A 22,637-nucleotide genomic window follows, 5' to 3' on the forward strand; every position below is an offset into this window, starting at 1 on the left:
CCTAGGAGTTTCTGAGGGTCTCCTGAATCTGCACCTGTGGGGCACTTGAGGTTCTCCTGCTGTGCTGAACACCCTGGTTTGGGGAGGTAGAAGAAGGCCTACCGAGCTGCTGCAGGACAGTCTGGCTAGGATTCTTTCTAGAACTTAGCTTAGATGAGGGTAGGGTGAGTGTAGTGGTATAATCAGAGTGCAGATCCACTTCTGCCCCTCTCATGGCCAACAGTGAATGTTAGAATAACACCCCATCACGATTACTCAAGGCTGCTATGGAAAGCAAGAGGGAGCTGCCACCTCCTGAGACAAACTGTTGGTCCCGCCTTAGTGGCACTTCATCCCTTGATCAAACCCAGCTTTCCTGACATGCCAAGCATCTAATCAGGGAAGGAGGAATGGGTGGTAATGCAGAAGGGCAGCCCATTTTGGGCAGGCTGCATGGCCCATGTGGTCCATTTCCTGCTGTGGGTATGTTCTTGGTTAAAGTCAAGGACAGTAGAGGAGGCAAGTAGAGGACAGCAGGAGGAGGTGCTCAGCCAGGCCTTAGGTGGGCCTTGTGCCCTGGGTGGGGGATGAAGGACACCCAGGAGGCACTGGCAGAAGGTCATGTGGCTTCAAGTTCACACCTTCAGGTTCTTCTAATCTCAGGTCTCTTAGTTCCTTCAGTACTGAGAGCAAACCAGTACACTGGACATGTCTGGCCATACAGTCTTGGAAGCCTCAAAGCTGGAGCCACCCCCAGGGCCACCCCTTGCTGTGAATGGTGCAATCTGCCCCCAAGGCAGGAATGTGCAGGGCTGCTCTATGCCAGCCCCCAGCGGTGGCAACTGTCTCCCAGATGTGATGATCTGAGTAGGCAAGCGAGTAACCAGATGTTGTTTGTTTCCCTTGGTCATCAGTGACATGCATCTGCACTCCAAGGGGGAATGCAGGATGTGCTGCCCAGGGGTCTGTGTGGGGCCCTCTGTTGCAGTTCTGGCTCTTTCTGGAGACACAGCAGGGATCAGTGCAGGGTCTGGCCCAACTCAGGCTCACTGCCAAGGGAAGGGACAGTGGTCTCGTCCTGTCTTCCCATCCTTCTCACTCCCAGGGAGTCCTCAGGCCAGCTGTGTGAAATCCTCAGGCCACCATGACAGGGCTGCTCTCATGCAAGTGTACTTCCCTGGGCACATGCCAAATATGAAGAAACCAGAGCCCTGCAACTGTGGGCATCAAATTCAACAGCTCTGCCCTAATTGTCAAAGAGTCTCACAGTCCCAGACACCAATAGAAGTTGGGCAGATGGTGAGAATGTTAGTTGCTGTGAGGTCACTGAGACCCTTTAACTGTCATCTCCTGCCAGTTCCCCACAAACTGCCTATGAGGGTGGCCAGTAGGATTTCTATTTCACAGATGGGGGAATGGAGGCACAGAGAGGTACCCAGGCAAGGGTGAGGGGCAGAGCTTGGATTTGACCCCAAGTAGTCTGGCTTGTCATTGCCCCGCCCCCCATGCGGGCCTGGAGTAGTACAGGAGCATCTTGGGGGATGCATTAGCAATGCGAGCTCCAGCCCCACCCAAACCCCTGAGTCAACCACTCTGTGAGGCCCAGGGATCTGCTGTACAAGCCCTCTGGGTGACTGGTGTGCACCAAGGTGAGGGCCCCTGCTGTGCTGGGCACAGTGGCATGCACCCTAGTCCCAGTTGCTTAGGAAGCTGAGGCAGGTTGACTACTTGGGCATATGAGTTTAGGGCCAGGCTGAGCAACTTAGTGAGACTGCTGCTTTTTAAGCAAAAAAATGGAAAAGAAGCCCTTCATTACATTGCTTTGTGCCTTGAGTGAAGTATGTGGGTCGAGGGCCAAGCATGCTAACAGACTGCAACTGACCTTTGACCCCATTTTCAGGGGCAGGAGCAGGGAGAGGGAGGGCCTGTGCACAGTGGAGAATACGTGCTCCAGCTCTGTATGCAGCCACTTGCTGCCCTGTGAGGAGGCAGCCTAGCATCACCCGACTTACTGGCCTTCTCCAGAGTGGTCTGAATTCCAGCTTTTCCATGTGAAATCTCTTTATAATGCTGGCAGTCTGTCCAAGTTAGTCTTTGGGGAAAAAAACCCTGTGAGGCCGGAGCTCTTGGCCTGCGTACTGAGGACCTTTCAGTGACAGGCTCACTGGGCTGCCAAGGAGATGGCGTTGTCTGGGAGAACTTGTAATTCTCAGGGTCCCAGATGGCACCCAAGCCTTTAGATCCCAAGGAAAGCACTGCAGGGTGCAGGTGGGCAGGCAGTGTGGTGCTGCAGAAGTGGCCTTAAGTCCACTCAACTCCCACAAGGAAGACTTGCAACTGCAGAGGTCACCTGCAAACCTTGGGGCACTGATGCCTGTTAGTACTCTGATATGGGGCCATTCTGAGGGTGTGTGTGACCATGACTCTGGCGTTTCTCTGAAGAGCACAGCTCACTCCATCTCCAGCAGAGTGAATAGCCCTGCTCTGCCCCAAGACCAAAGCTGCCTGTTAATGTCACAGCCAGGCCACTCACCGCAGCTGCTGAACACACATCCATGTCCCATTTGTGCACAGAGCCTGTGTGTATCAGGACAGTGAGGGGACAGGAAGGGAGCTGAGGTATCTTGTGTATGTACGGTGTGCTGGGTACTTGCTGGTTTCTTTGCTTCCCCTCTGAACAAGGCCAGTGGGGTAGAGTTGCTTCCAGTTGTTCAGATGGGGAAACCGAGGCCCTCAGAGATGAAGGGACTGGTCCAAGGTCACTGAGTGAACAGTGGAGCCAGGATTTCCACCTGGGCACCTGGACCATAACCCATGTCTGTTAGATTTCTTAGATCATTAGAAGAAAAAAAAAAACCCATCATCGTCTTCACAGTGATGCAAGCTGCACTTTATCAGGTGCCTGCTGTGCGCTTGGCCCTGAACTAGGTGTTTCCTGCTTGATCTCCTTCAGTCTTGACAGCTCTGCAGGGCAAGCATTATTGGCCCCATTTGATAGCTAGAAAAACCAAGGCTCAGAGAGATACAGTTTGTTGCCCATGCTCACACAGCTCCCCCCTCAAAGTAAGCAGTGAGCTGGCCCTGGATCTGACACACAGCGGGGGCTCAGTGACTGCTTGATGAATGGGCAGAAGAGTGATGGGAGGGTGGGTCCTCCGACCCTGGAGGTGCGAGTGTTCAGAGTTGTCACAGCCTGCATCGTGCTGTCAGCTGTGAGACCTGGCGTGCTTATCCATCTTCATCAAATGGGCATCCAAGTCACAGCTCCCTCTGCCCTTGATGTTGGGGAAGATGAAGCAACTAATCTGGAGGTGAGAAAAAGGGATGGTTGACTCAGGTGTCATGCAGGCCTCGCCAATTTCTGGATTGTGCCAGATCATATGCATGTGGCCAACAAGGAAGTCAACTGGATACGGATGGCCTTGATTGTGGGAGACAGTTGTTAAGCAAAATTACATGAGGTGTCATCTAATCTGATACCCCAAGAAACTCAGGAGTTTGTAATTTAGAGCTCAGATTTTTTTTTTCAGATGTTTTTATTTATAAGCTTGCACTGCAGTTGGGAGAGGTCAGCAAAGAAGCCAAGATCTGCCTGAAATGTGCAAGATCTGGGGCTTTTCAGTGAGCTTCCTGGAATCCCAATGTTCCTTTTGGGCGCTATGGTAGTCAGAGCATGTGCTTGCTGCCGCAGGTCCTTCTTCTCTGCAGAAGCAGAACTACTTCAATGTGATCTGTTTCATATCAAGCCACACCCACTTCACTGGTGAATTCAGAGAGCTCATGTGTGAGAGTGACTTTCTTTGGAGCTGTAGGGCAAGTGAAGCCTTAGCAGGGTCTGTGTGGTGTAACAACTTTGGAGTCTCTGAGACTTTTGATGGCAGCTCTCTACTGCATCTGATTTGTTCATTTTTCTCACTCTCTGCTTCTGAATTAGAAGTTGTCTGACTATAAGTAACAAAATCTAACTCAGAATGGCCCAAGAAAAGAAAAGACTCATGGGTACCTGCGGTGATCCAGGCGCATTGATGGCTCCTTCTGGAACCTGTGTCTCCTGTTACTGCTGCTACTGTGTGACCCCCGTTCTTCCCTATCATGACACCCACCAGTTCTGGTCTACATCCTTCTAGATTTGAAGAGTGGAAACAACATACACACTCATCACACCCACATGCCCCCCCAAACATGCACAGTACATGCATATGCATATACACATGCCTGTTGACATGAGCAAAAAATCCCAGGCCAGCTCTTGCTGAGTCACATACCACTATCTGAACCAACAGCCCTTGAGCTCAAGGCCACCAGATGCTGCACTGCCCGAGCACAGGTATTTGTGCTAGAGTGGAAATAACACCGCATGAATCCCAGTGCTTGGTAATGGGGCCGGGTGCACCTCTGCCAGAAAAAGAAAAGGCTGTGGATGCTAGTGCTAGATCATGCCTTTTAACTCTATCTTAGTTACTTTCTTCTTATTGCTGAGGTAAAATACCCAACAACAAAAGTTAAAAGTGAAAAGGTTTATTTTGTTCATAGTTTGTAGAGATTTCAGGTCATAATTGCTTGGGACTAAGGCAGGGTGGCACATGGTGAAGGTGCAACCATTCATGACAGTGGAAGACAGCACAAGCAATGACAGAGAGAAGGCAGGCAAGCCTCTGTGGTCCCTTAGGGTGTATGCAGGCTACCTGCCTTAGCACAGGTGTACCACTCACACCCTTAATCCCAGCATTAGGCTATGAATCAGTCACAAATTCTAGATTTGGCCACCTCTGAAAAGCCCACCCCGATGACCCCATGAGGCTTTGGGGGAGACAAGCCGTGGCAGACTGGAGAGGCATGTGCCCTAAAAGGCTACCCTCCCTACCTGCAACTGTCCTTAGGTCAGAAGGCCAGACCAGACTAGTGTCTGCTATCACAATCCCAGAGAAATGGTCTAATTTGCCACCAAGTGAGTCATTGGCGAGAGTCAGGTTCACACAGTACAAGCGTGGTTCCTCACACCATTTCTCAGGAAAGGAGGCTTGGAGCCAAGAAAGCACTTTCCACTTGCCTGTTACATTTATTATAAATTTGTGAAAATGCACATTCCTGGGCCCAAAGCACACATTTTACAAACCTCTCTAAAATTCTGATGCACAGTAAGAGCCATCAAGTCGGGATCTTCCAAGAGCAGTGCTGCACAAACTCTAGTGGCCATTACTTATTATCCGCAAACTGAGGATTCAAGTCCCTACACCTGTGACCTTGGGGGGTATTACTGCTCTTTTCTCATGAGTTAGAGATGTGATGGGAGGCCAGGCCTAGACCAGGAGAATTAAGGAAGTCAGCAATGGCAGTACAACTTAAGAGGCACTAGAGGGCACCCTAGCCACTTGCCCAGCCAACTAAGCTGGAGGTGGGAGTTGGGGGAGACTAGTGAAGCTACCTGCTTGTCAAGACCAGGGTTGAAAGATGTTAAGATCCATCCCTACATGTGCTCACTGATGCTCTCCAAGGGTGAGGAGGGTCTTCAAGCATGCTGAACCATCACTCTACAACCAGTGTGGTAGATCTAACGGGGTTTCTTGTTGCTTGGGTGTCATTTGGAGAAGGTTCCACCTCTTTTAGCCTCTGGTCAACTGCATTGTGCAAGTTGAATGCTTTCTGACTTATGAGTTCTCCTAGTGGTAAGAATTTTTCTTAGTCCTGGCCTTGGAGCCCTGGTCCCATCCACCTGTGTTATCAGTTCTGGGGCTTTAGCCTCCCTACCACTGTGAGTCTCAGGGACAGAGGCCCTGGTGGTTCATCCCATGGTACAGGCTCTGGCTGATGCTAATGAGGTCCTGTGAAAATGCTCTCAAAAGGCATTTTCTAGGAGGGTAGACTCATGGTCCCTGCCCCTACTGATCTTTTGTGACACCAGCAAATCATCTTGCCCCCTTCAGCCTGGGTTCTCTCCACCCCAATGTGGCATGCCCATTGGGTTAAGGGGTCTTTGTCCACAAAAGTCAGCCTGTGGGAAACCCACTTTTTTCCCTGTAATTTGAACTTCTGTTTTGCCAGGTGGTTGGTATCAACCTCAAGTCATTTGGGTACCCTCTGGCCCTTTGTTAATGGGGTTGCACCTCAGCTTCAGGGAGCTTATATCAGGAGAGGAACATAGTAGTACTCAGATCCCCACTGACATAGCTGTGTCACCTGCTGGCTGAAGACCTGACACCATCAGTCAATGGGCCCAGCAGCATAAACAAGATTATCATGGTTTCCTACCACCTCATAGAGTGTGCAGTAGGCACTCCTCGGTTGGTGTTTTTGTATAAAACTTCTCCATCACCACAGGCTGCCATGGCCCTGGCTGTGGAGTCTCCTTTGTGAAGGCATGTTATAATTTGGGTTTAGATGTCCTCTCAAAACTTCATGTGGTCATAGGTGGGAGTTTTCAGACATGGCTGGATCTAGATTATGTGATTAATCCATGGTGAAATGCTGGGTTTAAAGGTATATGGTTACTAAATCAGTCCAGTGATTGGTTTAGCCCCATCCTAATACTGGTAGCCTGGATACAGTATAAAAGGGGCAGAAAAAACCTGCTGAAGACCCACTTGCTGGCTCTTGCTGTCTACTGCCTGCCCTGAACTGTTTCTCCTCTGTGATGCACTTCTGCCAAGCTACCCTGCCTTGGAGCCAGCCAGTTATGCACTGAAACCTCTACAAACTGTGAGCTAAATACACTTTTTCTTCCTTAACTTGTAGGTATTTGGTATTTGATCTCAGCAATGAAGAAAAAATAACTGATATAGTGGAGAAGAACAGGCATTTCCTGGGTGTGACCAAGGAGATGCCCACTCACATCTCATTGGACAGCTTGTGGACATATGAGCACATATGGCTGCAAAGGATTTTGGGAAATGCGGTCTGTCCTTGTGGACAATGTGAATTGCTAGAAATCAGTTCTAGGACCTGGGCAAGAATTCCTAAAAGAGGACTAGCTCAGTCCAGGGTGTGGGTCTCCTCTGCTCTCAGAAACACTGCCAATGTCTCCAAAATGTGTAATCATCCTCTATCTGCTCTCTCAGCTCAGGGAAGGGAGCTGGGAAAGAGAATGGGAAGTACTGGTTCTTTGGGACCAGGGCAACATAGAGACCAATTTTTTTTCTTTTAATTTGGACTATTTTTATTATGGACTATTTTAAACTTACAGTCAAGAATAAAAATAATGCAATGTATATCTGTGAACCTGCCAGACACTTCAATCAAATCTTTCTGTTTTCACATTTGCTTTAGATTTTAAGGAAATAAATATTATAGACATAGGGAAGTCTCTAGTCTTAGTTCCCAAACCTGATCCCATTTGACTCAGAGAAGCCACCGGCTTGGATTTGGTGTGTGTTCACCCCTTCTGTGCCTTCCTTAGAGTACACATCACGTATCAGCAGTGTTACAAAGCTGCTCTGCAGGCTTCTGATATCAATGTTCTGCCACATGATTCACTGTACAACTTTCCTCTGGACATTGTATATGAGTTGTGACTGATGATAACTGTAACTCTACCTCCATCATTTATCATAGCTGGGTGGTGGATGTGGTGCATGACTCTGGTACGTGACTACCACCATGCTCTTATCTATTCTTTTGAAGGTGAGTTAGCTTTTTGTAATTGTTTGCTGTTAAATTGTGCTGCAGTAAGCATCTTTGTACACATCTCTCTGTGCACGAGGCAAGAGCTTCTTCAGGTGAGTGCTCCTGAGCAGCAGCATCAGATCACCTGGGAATCTGTTAGAACTGCAGGTCCCTCACTGGTCAGAGGCTAGGGTGGAAGTGGGAGGCTGGGGCAGAGGCAGGGTGCATCCCAGGAGAGGGAAGGAAGAAGGCCTGGCCAGGTCTGGGGAGAAAGACTGCTCTGCCTCCACTACAGCTCCATCTGTGTTGTGCAGCTTTCTGTCACTATGACAAAATGCCTGGAAACTGACAGGAGGAAGGGTCTGCTCAGCTCAGGGTTTCAGAGTTTTCATCCTTCACTCACTTGGCTCGATCACTCCTGGGCCGATGGTGAGGAGCATCATGGAGGCACTGCGTGCTGAGCAGAGCAGCTCGCTCCATGGGGTCAGGAGTGGGAGTGGTGGGGGGAGAGAAGGAGGGAGAGACAGAGAGACAGAGAGACAGAGACAGAGAGAGACAAACAGAGAGACAGAGAGACAGAGATAAAATAAACCCTCTAAGGCACACCCAGTGGACCAGCTATGAAGCATCAACGCATTCACGCAATGCTGAGGTCAGGGCATGTGATCCAATTGTTGCCCAAAAGCCCCATCTCTGAATGCTGCTGCCATGGGGACCAGACCTTCAACTCGGGAACATTTGTGGGATGTTCCAGATCCCAACCATAACACCACCACTAGGGATCAATACATTTTTGGGTCAGACTCATGGAGTGAGAATATGGCCAGGCTTTGGTAGGGACTCACCTTCTGCTGATCTGAAGAAGGGTCATAGGCTCAGGGGACCAGAGTGTGTGACCAGCTCACCAACCAGCTGGCCTTGGTGGAACACAAATGTGGAGAGTTCAGTGTTCGCTTCTTCTAAGGAGTTGCTCGGCTTCTCCTGTCCCCCTCCGAGACCTGGCCACTTTCTGACACTTTTTCTCTCACTGTGGGGCACCTGCCTGCCAAAGACCCCTCCAAGGCAGCCACACAGGCTCTCAAGTCGGGTTCCTCCTAAGGGCCCTGGCCCCTGACAGCCTCTCAAGCCTTCTAGGAAGGACAGGCTGGTCTCTTGCTGCTGTCTCCCCTCTCAGTTTTGCCCTCTCTCCTGGTCACTGTCTCTGCTCAGAAAGGTATGGGAAGGGGCAGAGCCTTGAGGCCTCAGATGAGGGTTTATATCCCTCTGCTGGCACCCTCTGCAGCCCCCGGCATCTGTGTGAGAGCTTCTTCTGCATCCCCTCCCTGGCTTTGGAGGGTTGGGGGCAGAGCAAAAGCCATGCACTGCTGCCCGCTGCCCCAGGCTAACAACCCCTACCTCCTGGGACTCCCTCTGAGTGACCTGGCCTCTCCACCCCGCCACAGCTTCTCCATGGGCCTTGGGGATACTGATCTTTAGATCTCAGAGGACTTTTTACCTCTTTCTCCCAGCTCTGGTTCCTGGTTCTGTTATGGAGCAAAAAAATTCCTCCCTTCAGCTTGGTGTACCCAGTGGTGTTGGGGTGTGCTTGGCAGCGGTGGCACTGAGGAAATGGGATAGCACCCAGAGCCACACAGGAGGGGAGGGTCTCGGCCCATTGCCACATGCATGTGCTCCTGCTACATGCAAAAATACAGGGATGATCACAATATATAGTGAATGTTTGTATAAACAATTTATTATAATAAAAGACACTTTGCCATTTATCCTTCCCAATTGTCCCTGTCAGTTACGTGGCTGATAGTGGGCATCAGCCCAGGGAGCAAGGTCTTGCTATGTAGTTCAGGTTTCCCTCAAACTTGGGACCATCCTCTTGCCTCAGCTTTCCAGTGCTTGGATTATAGGAGTGTGCCCACCATGGCCCTGTATTCTCACTTTTATCACACTGATCCCACTGTCCTGGCAACTCTCTGAAGCATTTCAGAAAGCCCTCTTTTGTGTCTGATGAATTATGTTTAAAAATATGGTGAATGTGTTGTAAAGTGCTATCCACCAAAATCACGGCATGTAAAAAGTATTGTAGTCCACGCTGTCCACTTTATTCACCAGATCTGGCTCTGTGCAGCTTCTGGCTCTTTCCAGATGTCAAAATGACAGTGGAAGGCCAATATTTTTAAAGGATTCAGGACATGGAGACAGCCATGACACTGAAACAAAGACAACCAAGAAAGAGGTCTTCCAAAAGTGCTTCAGAAAGTGGCAAGAATGATCCCTGTGTTCAAAGAGAGGGGCACTATTTTGACAAGATTAATGGCAATGTGTCTTTTTGATGCACAAATTAAATTTATACATTAAAAATTTATGCGTCGACTGCATCTTTTTATCAACCTTAAGCACATTGCCTTAGTGAATTGTAAGTGTGACTGTCAATAAGAGCAATCTCCAAATGACAGCTTATGTAAAACAGATGTTGATTTCTCTCTCCTGCTGACAATCTACATGACGCAGTCTAGAGCTACAGTTCAACTTTCTTCGGGGACCTGGGCTCCTTTGACCTTCTCTCTCCACCACCTTCGGGCATGGTTTCCACCTCTAGTCCAAAATGACTGCTGTGCACCAGCATGTGCACATTCCTCTCAACAAAACATGAGAGATAACAAGGGGTGTGACCTGTCATGGTTGTATGCCTGCATCTAGGAACAAGGGAAACTGGGAAATGTAGCCCTGTTTGGGTGCCAGTGTGCCCCGGTAAGAGCGCAGTGAGACTGTCTAGGCGGCTCTCACGTGTATTGACTCTGTCCTCCCCCTTCCTGTCTGGCTGGCAGCGGGCACCGGCCCGGGGGGCAACTGCACGGGCTGCATCATCTGCTCAGAGGAGAACGGCTGCTCCAGCTGCCAGCAGAGGCTCTTCCTGCTCATCCGCCGTGAGGGCGTCCGGCAGTATGGCAAGTGCGTGCACGACTGTCCACTTGGCTTCTTCGGCATCCGCGGCCAGGAGGTCAACAGGTGCAGAAGTAGGTGGCCGCCGCCCCGCCCCATCCCTTGTCCCCAGCTCGGAGTGGGGAGGCAGGAAGACCCCTGAGCTTAGACTTGGTAGCTGCTCAGCTCCAGGCTGGCAGTCAGTCCCCTCTGCCTTCATCAGCACTAACCGCAGGGAGCCCTCACCTCTAGCTTGCTGTGTGGCCTTGGGCATGCTGCTCAGCTTTTAGGGCATAGTTCAGAAAAGTGTTCTAACGCTGTCTTTACTGTGACCTGGGACAAACCATGACTGTGTCTGAGCGGTGATAGAAAAACATCCAGGGAAGCCTCACCCCAGCCCAGATTTGCTGTGTGCTTTCGAGCAACTCACTTGCACTTTCTGAGCACAGCTAAAAGGAAAAAAGGAAATTTCCCACATGCAACCTATTTTGACCTTGCTGAGATCTGCAGTCAGAGGAGACACTGCCTCCAGACCCCATGCTCAGAACCCCACCTTGACCTGGTGACCCTCCTGGGCAGGGTCCTCACCTCAGTGTCCTGGCTCTGTTACAGAATGCGGGGCCACGTGCGACAGCTGCTTCAGCCAGGACTTCTGCATCCGCTGCAAAAGACGGTTCTTTCTGTACAAGGGGAAGTGTCTGCCCACCTGCCCCCCGGGCACCTTGAGCCAGCCAAGCACCCGGGAGTGCCAGGGTAAGTGCAGACTCCTCCCTTGCTTGGAATAGGGGCTTGGTGACTGGCGTGGGGAGACAAGGATATATCATAGTAGAGTGCCACGTGGTTCTGGGAGGCTCAGTGCCATCAATTCTCCTGAGTGGGGATCTGCACAGAGTCATCCTGCAATGTGCTGCAATTGACCCAGCAACTGTGGGCTGATAGCTATTGTGCCTACATTAGCATTATGTGATTACCATGGAGATGGAAGATGATCAATGATTTTAGAATAAAACATCTAGGGTCAAGCTAAGTGTGTTGATGCTTGTCTGGGAGGCTGAGGCAGGGTGACTGCAGTCAGTCCCCTCTGCCTTCATCGACTGCAAGTTCGAGCCCAAACTTAGTGACTTGTTGAGACCCAGTCTCAAGACAAAAATAAGTAAATGCATAATGAGGACTGGGGATGTAGCTCAGTGTGAAGGCCTGGGTTCCAGCCCCAGGTTGTAGACATAATGTAAGGTCAAATCCCAGCTCTAAAACTTATTTGTTAGGGATTTCAGAGCCATAGTTTTTCAACATGATAAAAATGATGAAAACTCACAGCCCCCATGTGTGGTAGGGCTGGTGCAGGGTTTGGTGCATCTTTGCAGTGTGCCCTGTTCAGCACCAGGCACTCAGCGGAGGCTCGGTGTCTGGTGCCTGTCGCCATCTCGGCCCACAGATCTTTGTCACAGCTCAATGTCCATGAGTGTCCCGCCTGGGTTGGCCTTGCCACCCAGTGCCTTTCGGGCTGCCTGGGACTTCTGGCTCCATAGGCTTCTCCCTGGAGCTCCAAGCCTGGTGCCTCCCAGGTTGGCTCCTGCTCCACACCCAGCTCCAGGGCCCTTGCTGTGGCCATGTCCAGACCCAGAGGCACCAGGAGCCTTCTTTCCTTCACTCTGTGCAACCCAGTCCTGTCCCTTAGTCACTCAAGTGGCATTCACTAGATCATCTGCTCTGGCCAGGGCCTCTATTTTTTACAGTGCTAAATTTTAAACCCAGAACTTTTATACCCAGCCCTTTCAACTCAAAACTTTTTGAATTTTTTTGGTCAGGGTCTCAATAAGTCACTAAATGACCCAGGCTGGATTCGAACTTGAGATCTTCCTGTCTCAGGCTCCCAGAGGCCTGGATTACAGGTATGCACCACCAAAGCCAACTGGCCAGTCTTTATCCAAGGTCCTGGGGATGTGTTAGCACAAGGCAAAACCTCTGCCCTCACAGAGTGACACTTCAGTGGGCAGATGGGAGACGTGAGAATGAGTGCACAGCGTGTCTGCTGGCAGAAAGAACTGTGACACGAAATAGAAGTGGCCTGCAGTTCCCAAGTCCATCCTGAGCCCCCATGCTCAGCCCATCACTGGGATTGAGCCCAAGGCCACACCTGCCTCCCTGCCTCACCTCCCATTCACCAGCCCGAGCACTACCCTGCAGACAGATTGTTTCAGAATGACAATCTGCTCAGTGCCTCTCTGCTCAAGGCCCCTTGAGGCCCCTGCTGTCCTTGTGCAGAACTTCTCCAGGCTCTGGCAATCTGATCCTCTCTGCTGGCCTCCCTACCCCATCTTCCTCTTCCTGTCTGAGCTCCACTGCTGCTTGCTCACTCCAGGGGGACATCATGGGCCAGGTGTGCTGGAGACCTTGTTGGGTGCCTCCATCCATCCCCATGCCTCCTGTCCTTAGCTTGCCCTGTGTCAGGAGTCTCCCCCTCTGGGATGCCATCCTGGTCCCGCACATTGTGTCTACGGCTCCTCTGGGCACCCCCAGCTGTACTGGCAGCTCTTGTCCCAGCCTGACACGTGGAGGCAGAGTCAGGAGGCAGGGCTGGCCTAGCTGCTCTGCAGCTGCCCCTCTGCTCTCTCTGCAGGCCCCATAGCACTTTAAACTCTCTATGTGAGCCTTGCTGTGTTCTCTTGGTAAACCCCATGCCTGTTCCATGCCACAGTGCACTGATCCGTGGAAGAGTGGCATTCAGAGCAACCTGAATCCTTGCCTCTCAGGGGCTCTCAGATGAATCAGGTATATATCATATACTTATACCCATATGAGAAAGTGCACCTCTGCTAAGAACTGCAAGCCTTTGACTGCACTTTCCCTCCCAACAGCACTGGCTAGCTTCAACCCTCTGTGGGTGATCAAGGTCAAGATTAAAACCCTTGCTCTGCTGCTCCCCTTGGGTCTCCCAAATGATTTTCAGCCTCATCTCCTACCCTTTCTGTTGAGCTTTCACTCCTACTCTGGCAGCCACAGATCCTAGAACTGCTTTCTTGTGCTATGAAGTTCTTTGCATTGTCAGGTTGGCCTTTAGGCCACCTCCTCCAGGAAGCCTGCCCCTCAAAGCTGGACAGTCACCAGCTGGCTTCTGGCTATGGCAGTCTCTGCCCTCTGCTCATCCTGGGCTCTGGAAATGGATTTTAAATGTGTCCCCTCTCTTCTATCCCTAATGAGAGATCAAGTACCCTCTGCAGATCAGTTTGTATCTTCAAGTGCCCAGGCCTTGCCCTTGGACTAAAGGGTACTCACCACCAGCCAACCAGTCTGTCTGTTCATCTTGCCCCTTTTTCTTACAGAGGAATGTAAACTAGGACCCTGGGGCAGCTGGGGTCCCTGCATACATGATGGGAAGACCTGTGGTGCCACCTGGGGCCTGGAGACCCGTGTGCGTGAGGCTGGGCTAGCTGGGCAAGAAGAAGAGGCCACCTGCCAGGTGCAGTCTGAGTCCAGGAAATGTCCCATCCAGAGGCCCTGCCCAGGAGGTGAGCAAGGGTGCCATGCGGGGCTGCAGCGGGTAGGCCCGCTGGGATTCTTAGTGTCCTAGCTGTGTGGTCCCCAGGAACAGTTCCCCCTCAAACCCACCTTCATGAGTGCAAGTGTGTCTTGCTCACAGGGTGAGCCCCAAGCACCTGAGGAAGACAGAGACTGTCCGGAGTCCTCAACTTTCCAGACTGGACCCCCTCCTCCCATCAGATGAGCAGTGTGGAACATGCTTCCTCTTAACCTGAAATGAAGTCCATGGGTAATATAACCCATGAGCACATCCTTTCAAACACCCAGCATAGGGCCCTATCGTAGGAGAGAGGAGAAGCAAGTTCACAACAGAAGCGTGGTGCTACCACACACTTCCGGGGCGGATCCCAGGGACAGCTGCTGCTGGGATCTGCACCTCAAGTACGTGTCTGGCCTTGCTGCGTGGTGTTGCTTCCCCAGTGGTGATGACTGTGAGCAAAGCCCATCTGTTCTCTCACCTGGCACCGCACTGCAGTCCTAAAGTGGTCAGTGAGTGGAAGTGTCCAAATGCTTGCCATCCCCTCTGGGCAGAGCTGGGCTTTGTGCTCATGAGGCTGGGCCAGGACCTGACAGAATGTGATGATCCAAGGACAATTGATCTTTGTGGGGGGCTGTCCCATGTAGGGCTTCCAGTACCTGTCCACTGAATGCCATGGGAACCCCTTCATATAACGACCGGGACCACTGCACAGATTTCCAAAAATACCCCTGGGGGTCCTCAAGAACCACTGATTCAAACCTGAATCAGCCTGTAGAGTGTAGTTGGTAAGTTGCAGCAGTGAATAGTAGTAATAAGAATTAGTAATGTGCCATGCTATGTGCCGGGCCACTAGCCAGTGTTCTGCACAATGCTGCCGTGAGGTGGGTGTTGTTACTATATTCTCTTAAAGGTGGCAAGATGGAGGCTCAGAGAGCTTGAGTCACTTTCCTGGAAAGGATGAACTTGTCAGAGTGAAAAGAGGAATCTAAAGTCATGGTTAGGGCTGAGAGACCTGGAGCCGGCTCATTTGGACACACAGCTAGGACACAGAGGAAGCAGGATTTGAGCCATGGACCCCCCCATTTCAGGAGATCCTGTAGTTTCTACTTTGGGGGCTCAGAGACAGGGATGGAGCCTCTGAGAATCATGTCTGGCAATTGTGAACAGAGAGGGAACTTGATTCTACTGTATTTTTTGTTGTTGTTGTTGAATTGTTTTTTTAGGAGAGGTTTATTTTTGTGTTTGTTTGTTTGGTGGTACCAGGGGTTGAACTAAGGACCTTGCACTTGCCAGGCAAGCACTTATTTTACTGAGCTATCTCCTTGACCCCTGTGTTTGTTTGTTTTTGGTGCCCAGGACTGAACCCAGCTTTTCCAGCTTGCTAGGCAAATCCCCAGCCCCAAGAGGGAGGCTGAGATTGGTGAGGAACCAAGAGATCCTGGACCCAGGAAGACAGGCAGGCAGGCAAGCAGGCAGGCAGGGTTTCTTATCTATGGGTCTGAGAGTTGATGGAGGTGGGGCTTGACCACTGGGGAACCACAGGGGAAGGCTCTCTCCTAGATAATGACAACACTGCTGATGCTAATGATGCTAACAGAGGTTGCAGCTGCAGTGCTCATAAAGTGCTGTCCTGGGGCCGGTGGGATGCCGAGCAGTTTGCACACATAGCTCCTTGGTTTGGCATAGCCCTGTGGCTCCTGGCATCACCTGGGCTCAGCTCAGACGCTTCCTCCACAGACTCAGAGCGATTGCACTGTGCATCGCGTCACATGGCAGCACCCACTGTTCTGAGCAATCCTGCTCATCCTGTGGTTGCTGTGCAGTGTCTGCTTTGCTTACAAGACAGTGTGTGGTCTTCGAGGAGGGCAGGGTCTTTGCTTGTCCCCAGCTATTGCTCTAGTGGTTCCAATAAGGGCTGGCATGTATGTAGTAGTGTCCTGATGCCTTTTCTTGGACAAGTGAGTGGGTGGTGGGTGGGTGCATGGGGGGTGGATAAGTGACTGAGTGGGTGAGTAGGTAGAATAGACAGGTAAATGGATGGGGCATGGTGGCTAGATGCATGGGCAGCTAGCAGCCTGGCTAGGGCAGGGATAAAGACACAAGGCCTCTCGCCACCCACGCCGCACACTCACAGCTGGTTCTGCAGGTTCAGGTAGCACCATACCTGTCCCCAGATGCTCTCCTCTTCTGAGGGCCATACAGTCAGCCCTGAAGCTGAGAGTGGAAGTCTGGCTTCAGTGTTTCTTCTGGGCTTGGAGTGTGTGTGGGAGCCCCAAAGGCTGGCAGCCTGGCCTGCGGGGGAACCCTGAGTCTACCCTGCTTGGAGAGAAGCTGGACTGGAGCATGGCCCTGATGCCTAAGGAATCAGGAATACAGCTGCCACTCAGGACATAAGCCATGGCTGCCAGCCTCTGAGATCCTTGAAGATGGCTCCATAAGCCACTTCCTGTGCTCAGTGGGCATACAGCTCCCTGCAGGCTGTCTCGGGCCAATCGTTGCGTGAAAATGGCCTCAGTGAAGAGATGCTGTACAGCCAGAAATGTCAGGCTCGTCTTGCTGCCAGCCACACTTAGGTCTTTTCACCTGTCACTAATAACAATGACAAACAACAGCTGGGAGAGCACATCTGGGACATGGTATGGAGGGGACTAGGACTTGCCCTGAGGAGGCCCAAAGGATCCAACAACAAGGCCAACAGAGGGCAGCAGGGCCAGCAGGAGATGGAGCAGATAGCACAGAGTCCTTTGCTCTTAAAGAGAGTCTCTGATGCTCCACCTACACCTCCCAGCCATCTGCTCCCTGGTCTTTGGTCCCTTTATTCAAAGTGTGCCCCTAGAGTGGAAGGCATGGGAACAGACCCAGAAACTCCAGCATAAATGTGTCAGTGAGCATGCTGATCCTCTTGCCAGGCTTTGGTCACCTGATCTGAGAAGAGGGACTGATGAAACACTCATGCTAGAAATTCACCCCCTCCAGAGTGGCTTTAGGTGCAGAGCTGGGTCATGCTGTTCGCAGGGAAGGGTGAGGCCCAAGCTCCCTCCATGCCTGCCACATAGAGGTGGGGGCTGCTGAGAGTATCACAGCCCTAAAGCCCTTTAGGTGTCTGGGCTGTATTGTTTCTGTCCTGTTTTTGAGGGGCAGAGCCTACCATGGTGGTGAGTGCCCACAGAAGGTCAGGAACCTTCAACACGACCACCCTGAGTGCTGACTGGGGGCCCTCCCTGTGAACCTCAGGCCTGGCAGGTACCATGCAGGGCACCAGAATGCTGTCTGTGCCCCTAAGGAACCACAGAGAAAGGCTCAGTGGGAGAACTGACTCCTGCGTCTCAGTCTAGAACAGGCTGATGGTGAGGCCAGAGCCTGTATTCTTCTGGGGCCCCTGTGTATGTGTGAGTGGACACCTTTGTCCTTTGGGGCTGAGGAGCCACTCAGGACTCCCGTGGCCCTGCAGCCCCAGAACCAAGGCCCTGTGCTCCCCTTGCAGAGAGAAATGCCCGCCAGAAGAAGGGTCGGAAGGACCGGCGACAGCGCAAGGACAGGAAGCTCGAGCCCAGGCCTGATGGGAGGCTGAGCCAGCCCAGCCAGCAGTGACCACACTCCATTCTGGTCCCTGCCCTTTGGTCGCTGCAGTCGCCCCCAACTCCTTCCCTCCTTTTCCTATCTGTGCTTCTCTGTTTCCCCCACTACCTTCTCTTCTGTGCAACTGACATTATATGTCTTCTTCCTGTGTTTTATTTCCTTCCTGTCTATTTTCCGCACCCTTCTCCCTCCTTCCCACTTTCACAGCTTCTTCCTTTTTCTCTTACCCTTTACCTGTCTGCCCTTTCTTTCCTCCCGTTCTTTCTGTTCTTCACCTTGTTGGTCTCTCTCAACTCTCTGTCCCTGACACACATGAAGAGAGAGACCTTGAGCCTCTGCCTCCACACTGTCTCTGTCTGCCCCCTAAAGAAAGCAGACATCTTTTCTTAATTGGTTCTGACCCCACCCTTGCAAAGGAGGCTTTACACAGGGTGGCCCAGGAATGACAGGGCAAGTCCCCAGATCCCTGAACTGGGCTCTGAGCCCTTTGTCCTGTGTCCAGGCCCCAGGGGCCATTTTTATCAGTCACCAGCAGCTCCCCAGGAGGAAAAGGTTTGGGGACCTCTTGAGGCCCAACCTGGACTTCTTGCCAGTGGGCAGTGGGGGAGCCATGCTAGGGCCCAGTTCTGCCAGGCCTCTTTCCTGCAGCCTCTCCTACCTGCCTCCCTCTCACAGTTCTGCATCCAATCTTCCAGAGCTGAACTTGGGAAACTCCCAAGCTTGGGGAACTGTTTTAGGTAGGACTGTCACCCTAAGGGAACAAATGGATCATCACAGAAGAATCCACTGAAGCTTTCAGGCCACTCTGTTCTCCACCATGATACCTCCTGCCCATTTTACCTGAGGTGAAACTGAGGCCTGGGGAGAGGGGACTCACCGAGGTCACACAGGTAGCCATACATTGACTGAGCTTTCACATGGTACCTGCTGTGCTCCGCATACTCCAGCTGAGAGCAAACAGGGAGGGCCTCTCAAGCAGGGGATGAAGGGCATGAAGTGAGGGGTGTCCACCCACCTGACCCAACCACAATGCCCCTTGAGAATTTGTGTTTTGCTGTAACCCCTTCTCCCTAGGCAGAAAGGACCTTGGGAGGGTTGCAGCTGAGACCAAACTAAGCCACAGGTTTGTCTCACCACCTGCTGGTCCACCTTCCAGGGGCCCTCCCTCTTCTGCCCAGGGACCTCAGGAAGGTGTCCTTTGGAATTTGCAGCAGGGCTCAGCAGCCAAAAGCAGGAATGGGCAGGAGAAAGCAGTCTGAGCCCTGAGGCCCTGCAGGCTGTGTGGGGACAGAGGTGGCTGAGACTAGATTGAAGCCCCAAGTGATGGAAAATCACCTGCCCTCCCCCAAGGCAGTGACCTTCACACTCAGCCTCCGCCTTTCAATGTGGGTCTCCCAATACTACTGCCTGGCTCAGCAAGGCCCACCCTCACCCTTTCCCACCAGCTCCCCAAGGACAGCTAGAGCTCTCTTTTGCTAGGTCAGGCCACCAGCTTTTCTTCAGCAGAAGTTTGTGCCTCAAATGCTCTATGGATTTTTCAAACCCCCAACTTTTTTTAAATAAAAGGAAAAGAAACAAGAAACTTGCAAATGTGTCTTGGGTGTCAGGAGAGTGTCATAAGCCATGATGCTGATGAGCTTGGAGTGGCTGAATCTAAACCATGTGGGATGGTGTCCGCTGCAGTGCTGTTGGAGAGGGCTTAGGGTGTGTGCTGACTGAGCTGGGTTTCAACTGGGGCCTGAAAAGAGATGGGCTTTGCTCCTCCAGGCTCATCAAGAAGGAGATGCAGAAGAGAGCAGTGCTGTGACCCTTCCACTTGTTGAAGCACACAAGGGGCCCCAGGGGTGCATTCGTGTGCACTGTGGCTTGTCTGAAGGACCACATCCCCTGGGAGGGGGACTGTCCTGTGGAGCCATGGGAACAACCCAGGGTGCTGGCAGAGGGGCTCAGCCTTGGAAGGCACCGGTGACTCCCACCTTCCCATCTGGCAGCAGAGGGATCCAGACCAGTGATTTCCCCTTTCTGGACCTTGGTTTCCCCATTGGATGGATGAGGAGGAGGCAAGTCTGGATTAAACACATTGCCCACATCTGGGAGGCCTAATAGCAAACTCTGGGGTAGTTTTAAAAATAATCTATATCCAGGGCTCCACCCAGATATGAGGAAAGTGAGAAATGTGGAAGCAGGCAGGGCAGAGAAAGCCAACTTGGTGATACCGGGGCAAGCTGGGCCAGGCCCAGGCATCTCTTGGATTACTTCAGCCTTGGAGTGCTAGGGTCTAGATTTGAGGGATGCAACAGAAATAGTTCTTTATTTTACAATGTATTTAGTCCAGGGTTTACAGGATTTCGCTACACAGATTGGACTTGGAGTGATCCTCCTGTTTTCAGCCTCCCAAGCACTGAGGTTACAGGCACATGCCACCATGCCCAGTCTCACTCACCATCTCAGGGTGCCCCTCGGGGTTGGGGGCAGTACAGAATGCCAGGATTGAACCCCAGTCCCTGCATCTGCCTAAGCAGGCACTTTAATCTGTTGAGCTATCAGTGAAATATTCTGTACAAATCAAGCTCATCTGTCTTACAAATTTGAAGACTAAAATTGGGAACAAAAGCAGGATTATCAGAGAGTACTGAAATAAGAAGGGAAATAGCTCTTGCCTACAGCAGGGAAATCTGAAAATGGAATTTCAGAGTGTCTTCTTTGTCCTGCTCGTATGTGAATGAGCAGAGTACAAGCAAAGGCAAGCAACTGTTCACTGAGTTTAGACAAAACCAGCCCTTTTGTACTCTCAGTGTTTCTGGAGGTCCAGTTTGGAGTCAGGGAGGCGCTGTCCACAGACTCAGTGCACTCCGAGAGGAAGGGCCTTCCCTGCCCGTTCATCCTGTGTTCTCCTTCCTGGGCTTGCCTTTGCATTTCTAAGGTGAACAGGACTTGAAATGGCGCTGCACTTGGTGTGTGCTATTTCCTGTTAGCCATCTGGCTCTACCTTGGGCTGCTCTGATTGCATACTTACAAGGCGAACTACCTAAACTGTTATACAACTCTGATTCTGATTCCAAGATTCAACACCCTGATCCCATATATGCATACACATATGTATGTACATGTATCACTTATCATTGAGTTTTCTGCCAAGATTCGAATTCTGGGGTCCCAGAGTCTCCAAATCCCAGAATTCTAAAAAACCCAAGGTAAGAGTGGAGGTTTGTAATCCTGCTACTTCCTAGCCAAGCTCTTTCCCATGGGCCAGTGATGGCGAACCTTTTAAAGCTTTCATGATACAGCTGCTGTGGTGTGTGTGCCATAGTTTTGCTACCTGTACCTTGGGCAGTGAGGTATCAGGGTGGCCTGGCCTTCTTTCCCCAGCTGAGGACAAAAACAGACTTTCTTCAAGGTCCAAGGGCTTCTGTAGCCCTTGGTGGCAGGAAACTCCTCTGTCAGCTCCCCCTTTCCCACCTGCCTCTCCTGCCTTCCTGGGAATGAGCCCTCCCTGGCAGTGGTCATTTTCTAATGGGCTTCTCTGGGTCAAGCTTGGAGAATCCCGAGCCTTCTGAATATCGGGGGTCACATAGCCAAAGAGGACAGCCAGGGAGAAGCCCAAGCCTGCATGGCTCACTCTGACTGCTCTGGACACTTAGAATGGGAGGGAACAGAGGCCCCTGGAGTGAGGTGTCTTGGTCAGCCCCCTCCTTCGCCTCCTCACTTCTTTCCAGCTGAGCTGTGCTTGGGACCTGGCAGATTCCCAAATTTGTGGCTGGATTACCCACAATCTGCCACCAGAGGGAGCTGCTCGACCAGGAATCCAGGAAGGTAACTTTCTGAAGTAGGGATCCTGTGGCTGTCCTCCTGCAGGGCCCTGAGAGGGTGCTTCCTGTCTGACTGCACAGCACTGTTGCCATGGTAACCGCAGCAGTGTCAGGTGCCCAGAGTCTTCCTGCACAGTGAGGAAATCTGACTTAGAGGACAGGAGCTCAGTGTTCCAGGAAAGTCACCACATGACCTCTTGCCAAGACGTCCAGATCCAGGCAATGAAGGTCACAATCACTTGTTTCCACTTACAGAAAGCATGATTGATGCTACATCACCCTTCTCACTCGGATGTATGCATTCCAGTTACGCTGTGTGGTAGGCGTTGCCGGGGGCCTTACCTACAGGGCTCATTCCCTTTGATTTGTCTTCTCAACCCAGATCATGGTAACCTGTGGAAACATTTTCTTGTGAGCATCCACTTTCACTTCTTTTATCTCCTGCCACCTAACAGCAACTCTGCAAGGTACCTCACAGAAGAGGAAACTGAGGCTGTTTCAATTTATTAAAATCTACTAGTCTTGTGTATTCATCTCTTCTGTAACTATGCATAAATATCCTATTGTGGGCTGGGACTGTGCAGGGTGACAGTGATAAAGACATCATCCTCATTCCCAGAGCACTCAGTGTAGACAGGTCACTTGTGATGGTGTGAGCCTTCCACAGGGGATGGGATCCAGGAAGACAGTAGCAAATCCACCCACAGCCCCCAGAGCAGAAAGAAGCCAGCTCAGAACTGCAGGACCCAGGCTTGTGAACAGGGAGGACGGGGAGGAGCACATAGAGCAACTGCCTATGCAAAGGCTTGGAGGGGAAGCTCCAGACCCAGGGTTTCCAAGTCTCCTAAGCTACCAGATCCTACCATAGACTCAGTCCTGAGGCCAGCTGGCTCCCCATGTGCCCCCCCCCAACCTCCATCTTCACCCATAGCCCTGTCTTTCCACCCAATCTGTCACCCACAAGGTGAGCAAACACCCCCAACTCTCCACAGAAGAAGCCACTTGGCAGGGGCCTCCTGTCCTGCTGCTTCTCAGCCCCAGCTGTGGGGGCTTCCCAGTGCTGGCCCCGCAGAGTCCAGCCTCCCCTCCTTGTCCTGGCAGGATCCTGCTCCTCAGAACCCAGGAGCATGATTAAGTAGGGTGGGGCCAGCTGGATCAGGTCAGTGCTGCCTGTCTGCTAGGGTGGAGCCTGAGAAATGAGATGTGTCAGAGCAGAGAGGCCACAAATCCCATTG

At 51.7% G+C, this 22,637-nt stretch overlaps 1 protein-coding gene across 1 annotated transcript; it reads left to right on the top strand.

Annotated features, from left to right (window-relative positions):
- Positions 1 to 3,270: 3,270 nt before the first annotated feature.
- On the top strand, positions 3,271 to 17,605 carry Rspo4 (R-spondin 4). The gene is made up of 7 exons (XM_004647652.1): positions 3,271 to 3,290; positions 3,997 to 4,041; positions 9,685 to 9,719; positions 10,401 to 10,589; positions 11,107 to 11,247; positions 13,818 to 14,003; positions 17,499 to 17,605. Exons 1-7 carry the CDS (start codon positions 3,271 to 3,273, stop codon positions 17,603 to 17,605), a joined length of 723 nt encoding a protein of 240 aa, XP_004647709.1.
- Positions 17,606 to 22,637: the final 5,032 nt, after the last annotated feature.

This window comes from Octodon degus, unplaced genomic scaffold, assembly GCF_000260255.1.
Source record: "Octodon degus isolate 3935 unplaced genomic scaffold, OctDeg1.0 scaffold00317, whole genome shotgun sequence".
NCBI lineage: Eukaryota > Metazoa > Chordata > Mammalia > Rodentia > Octodontidae > Octodon > Octodon degus.

Coding starts and splice junctions, on each gene's coding strand:
- Rspo4 (XM_004647652.1), top strand. CDS start 3,271: ATGAAGCAACTAATCTGGAG. Junction 9,720..10,400: donor GCTTCTGGCTCTTTCCAGAT/GTCAAAATGACA, acceptor TCTGGCTGGCAG/CGGGCACCGGCCCGGGGGGC. Junction 11,248..13,817: donor AAGCACCCGGGAGTGCCAGG/GTAAGTGCAGAC, acceptor TTTTTCTTACAG/AGGAATGTAAACTAGGACCC.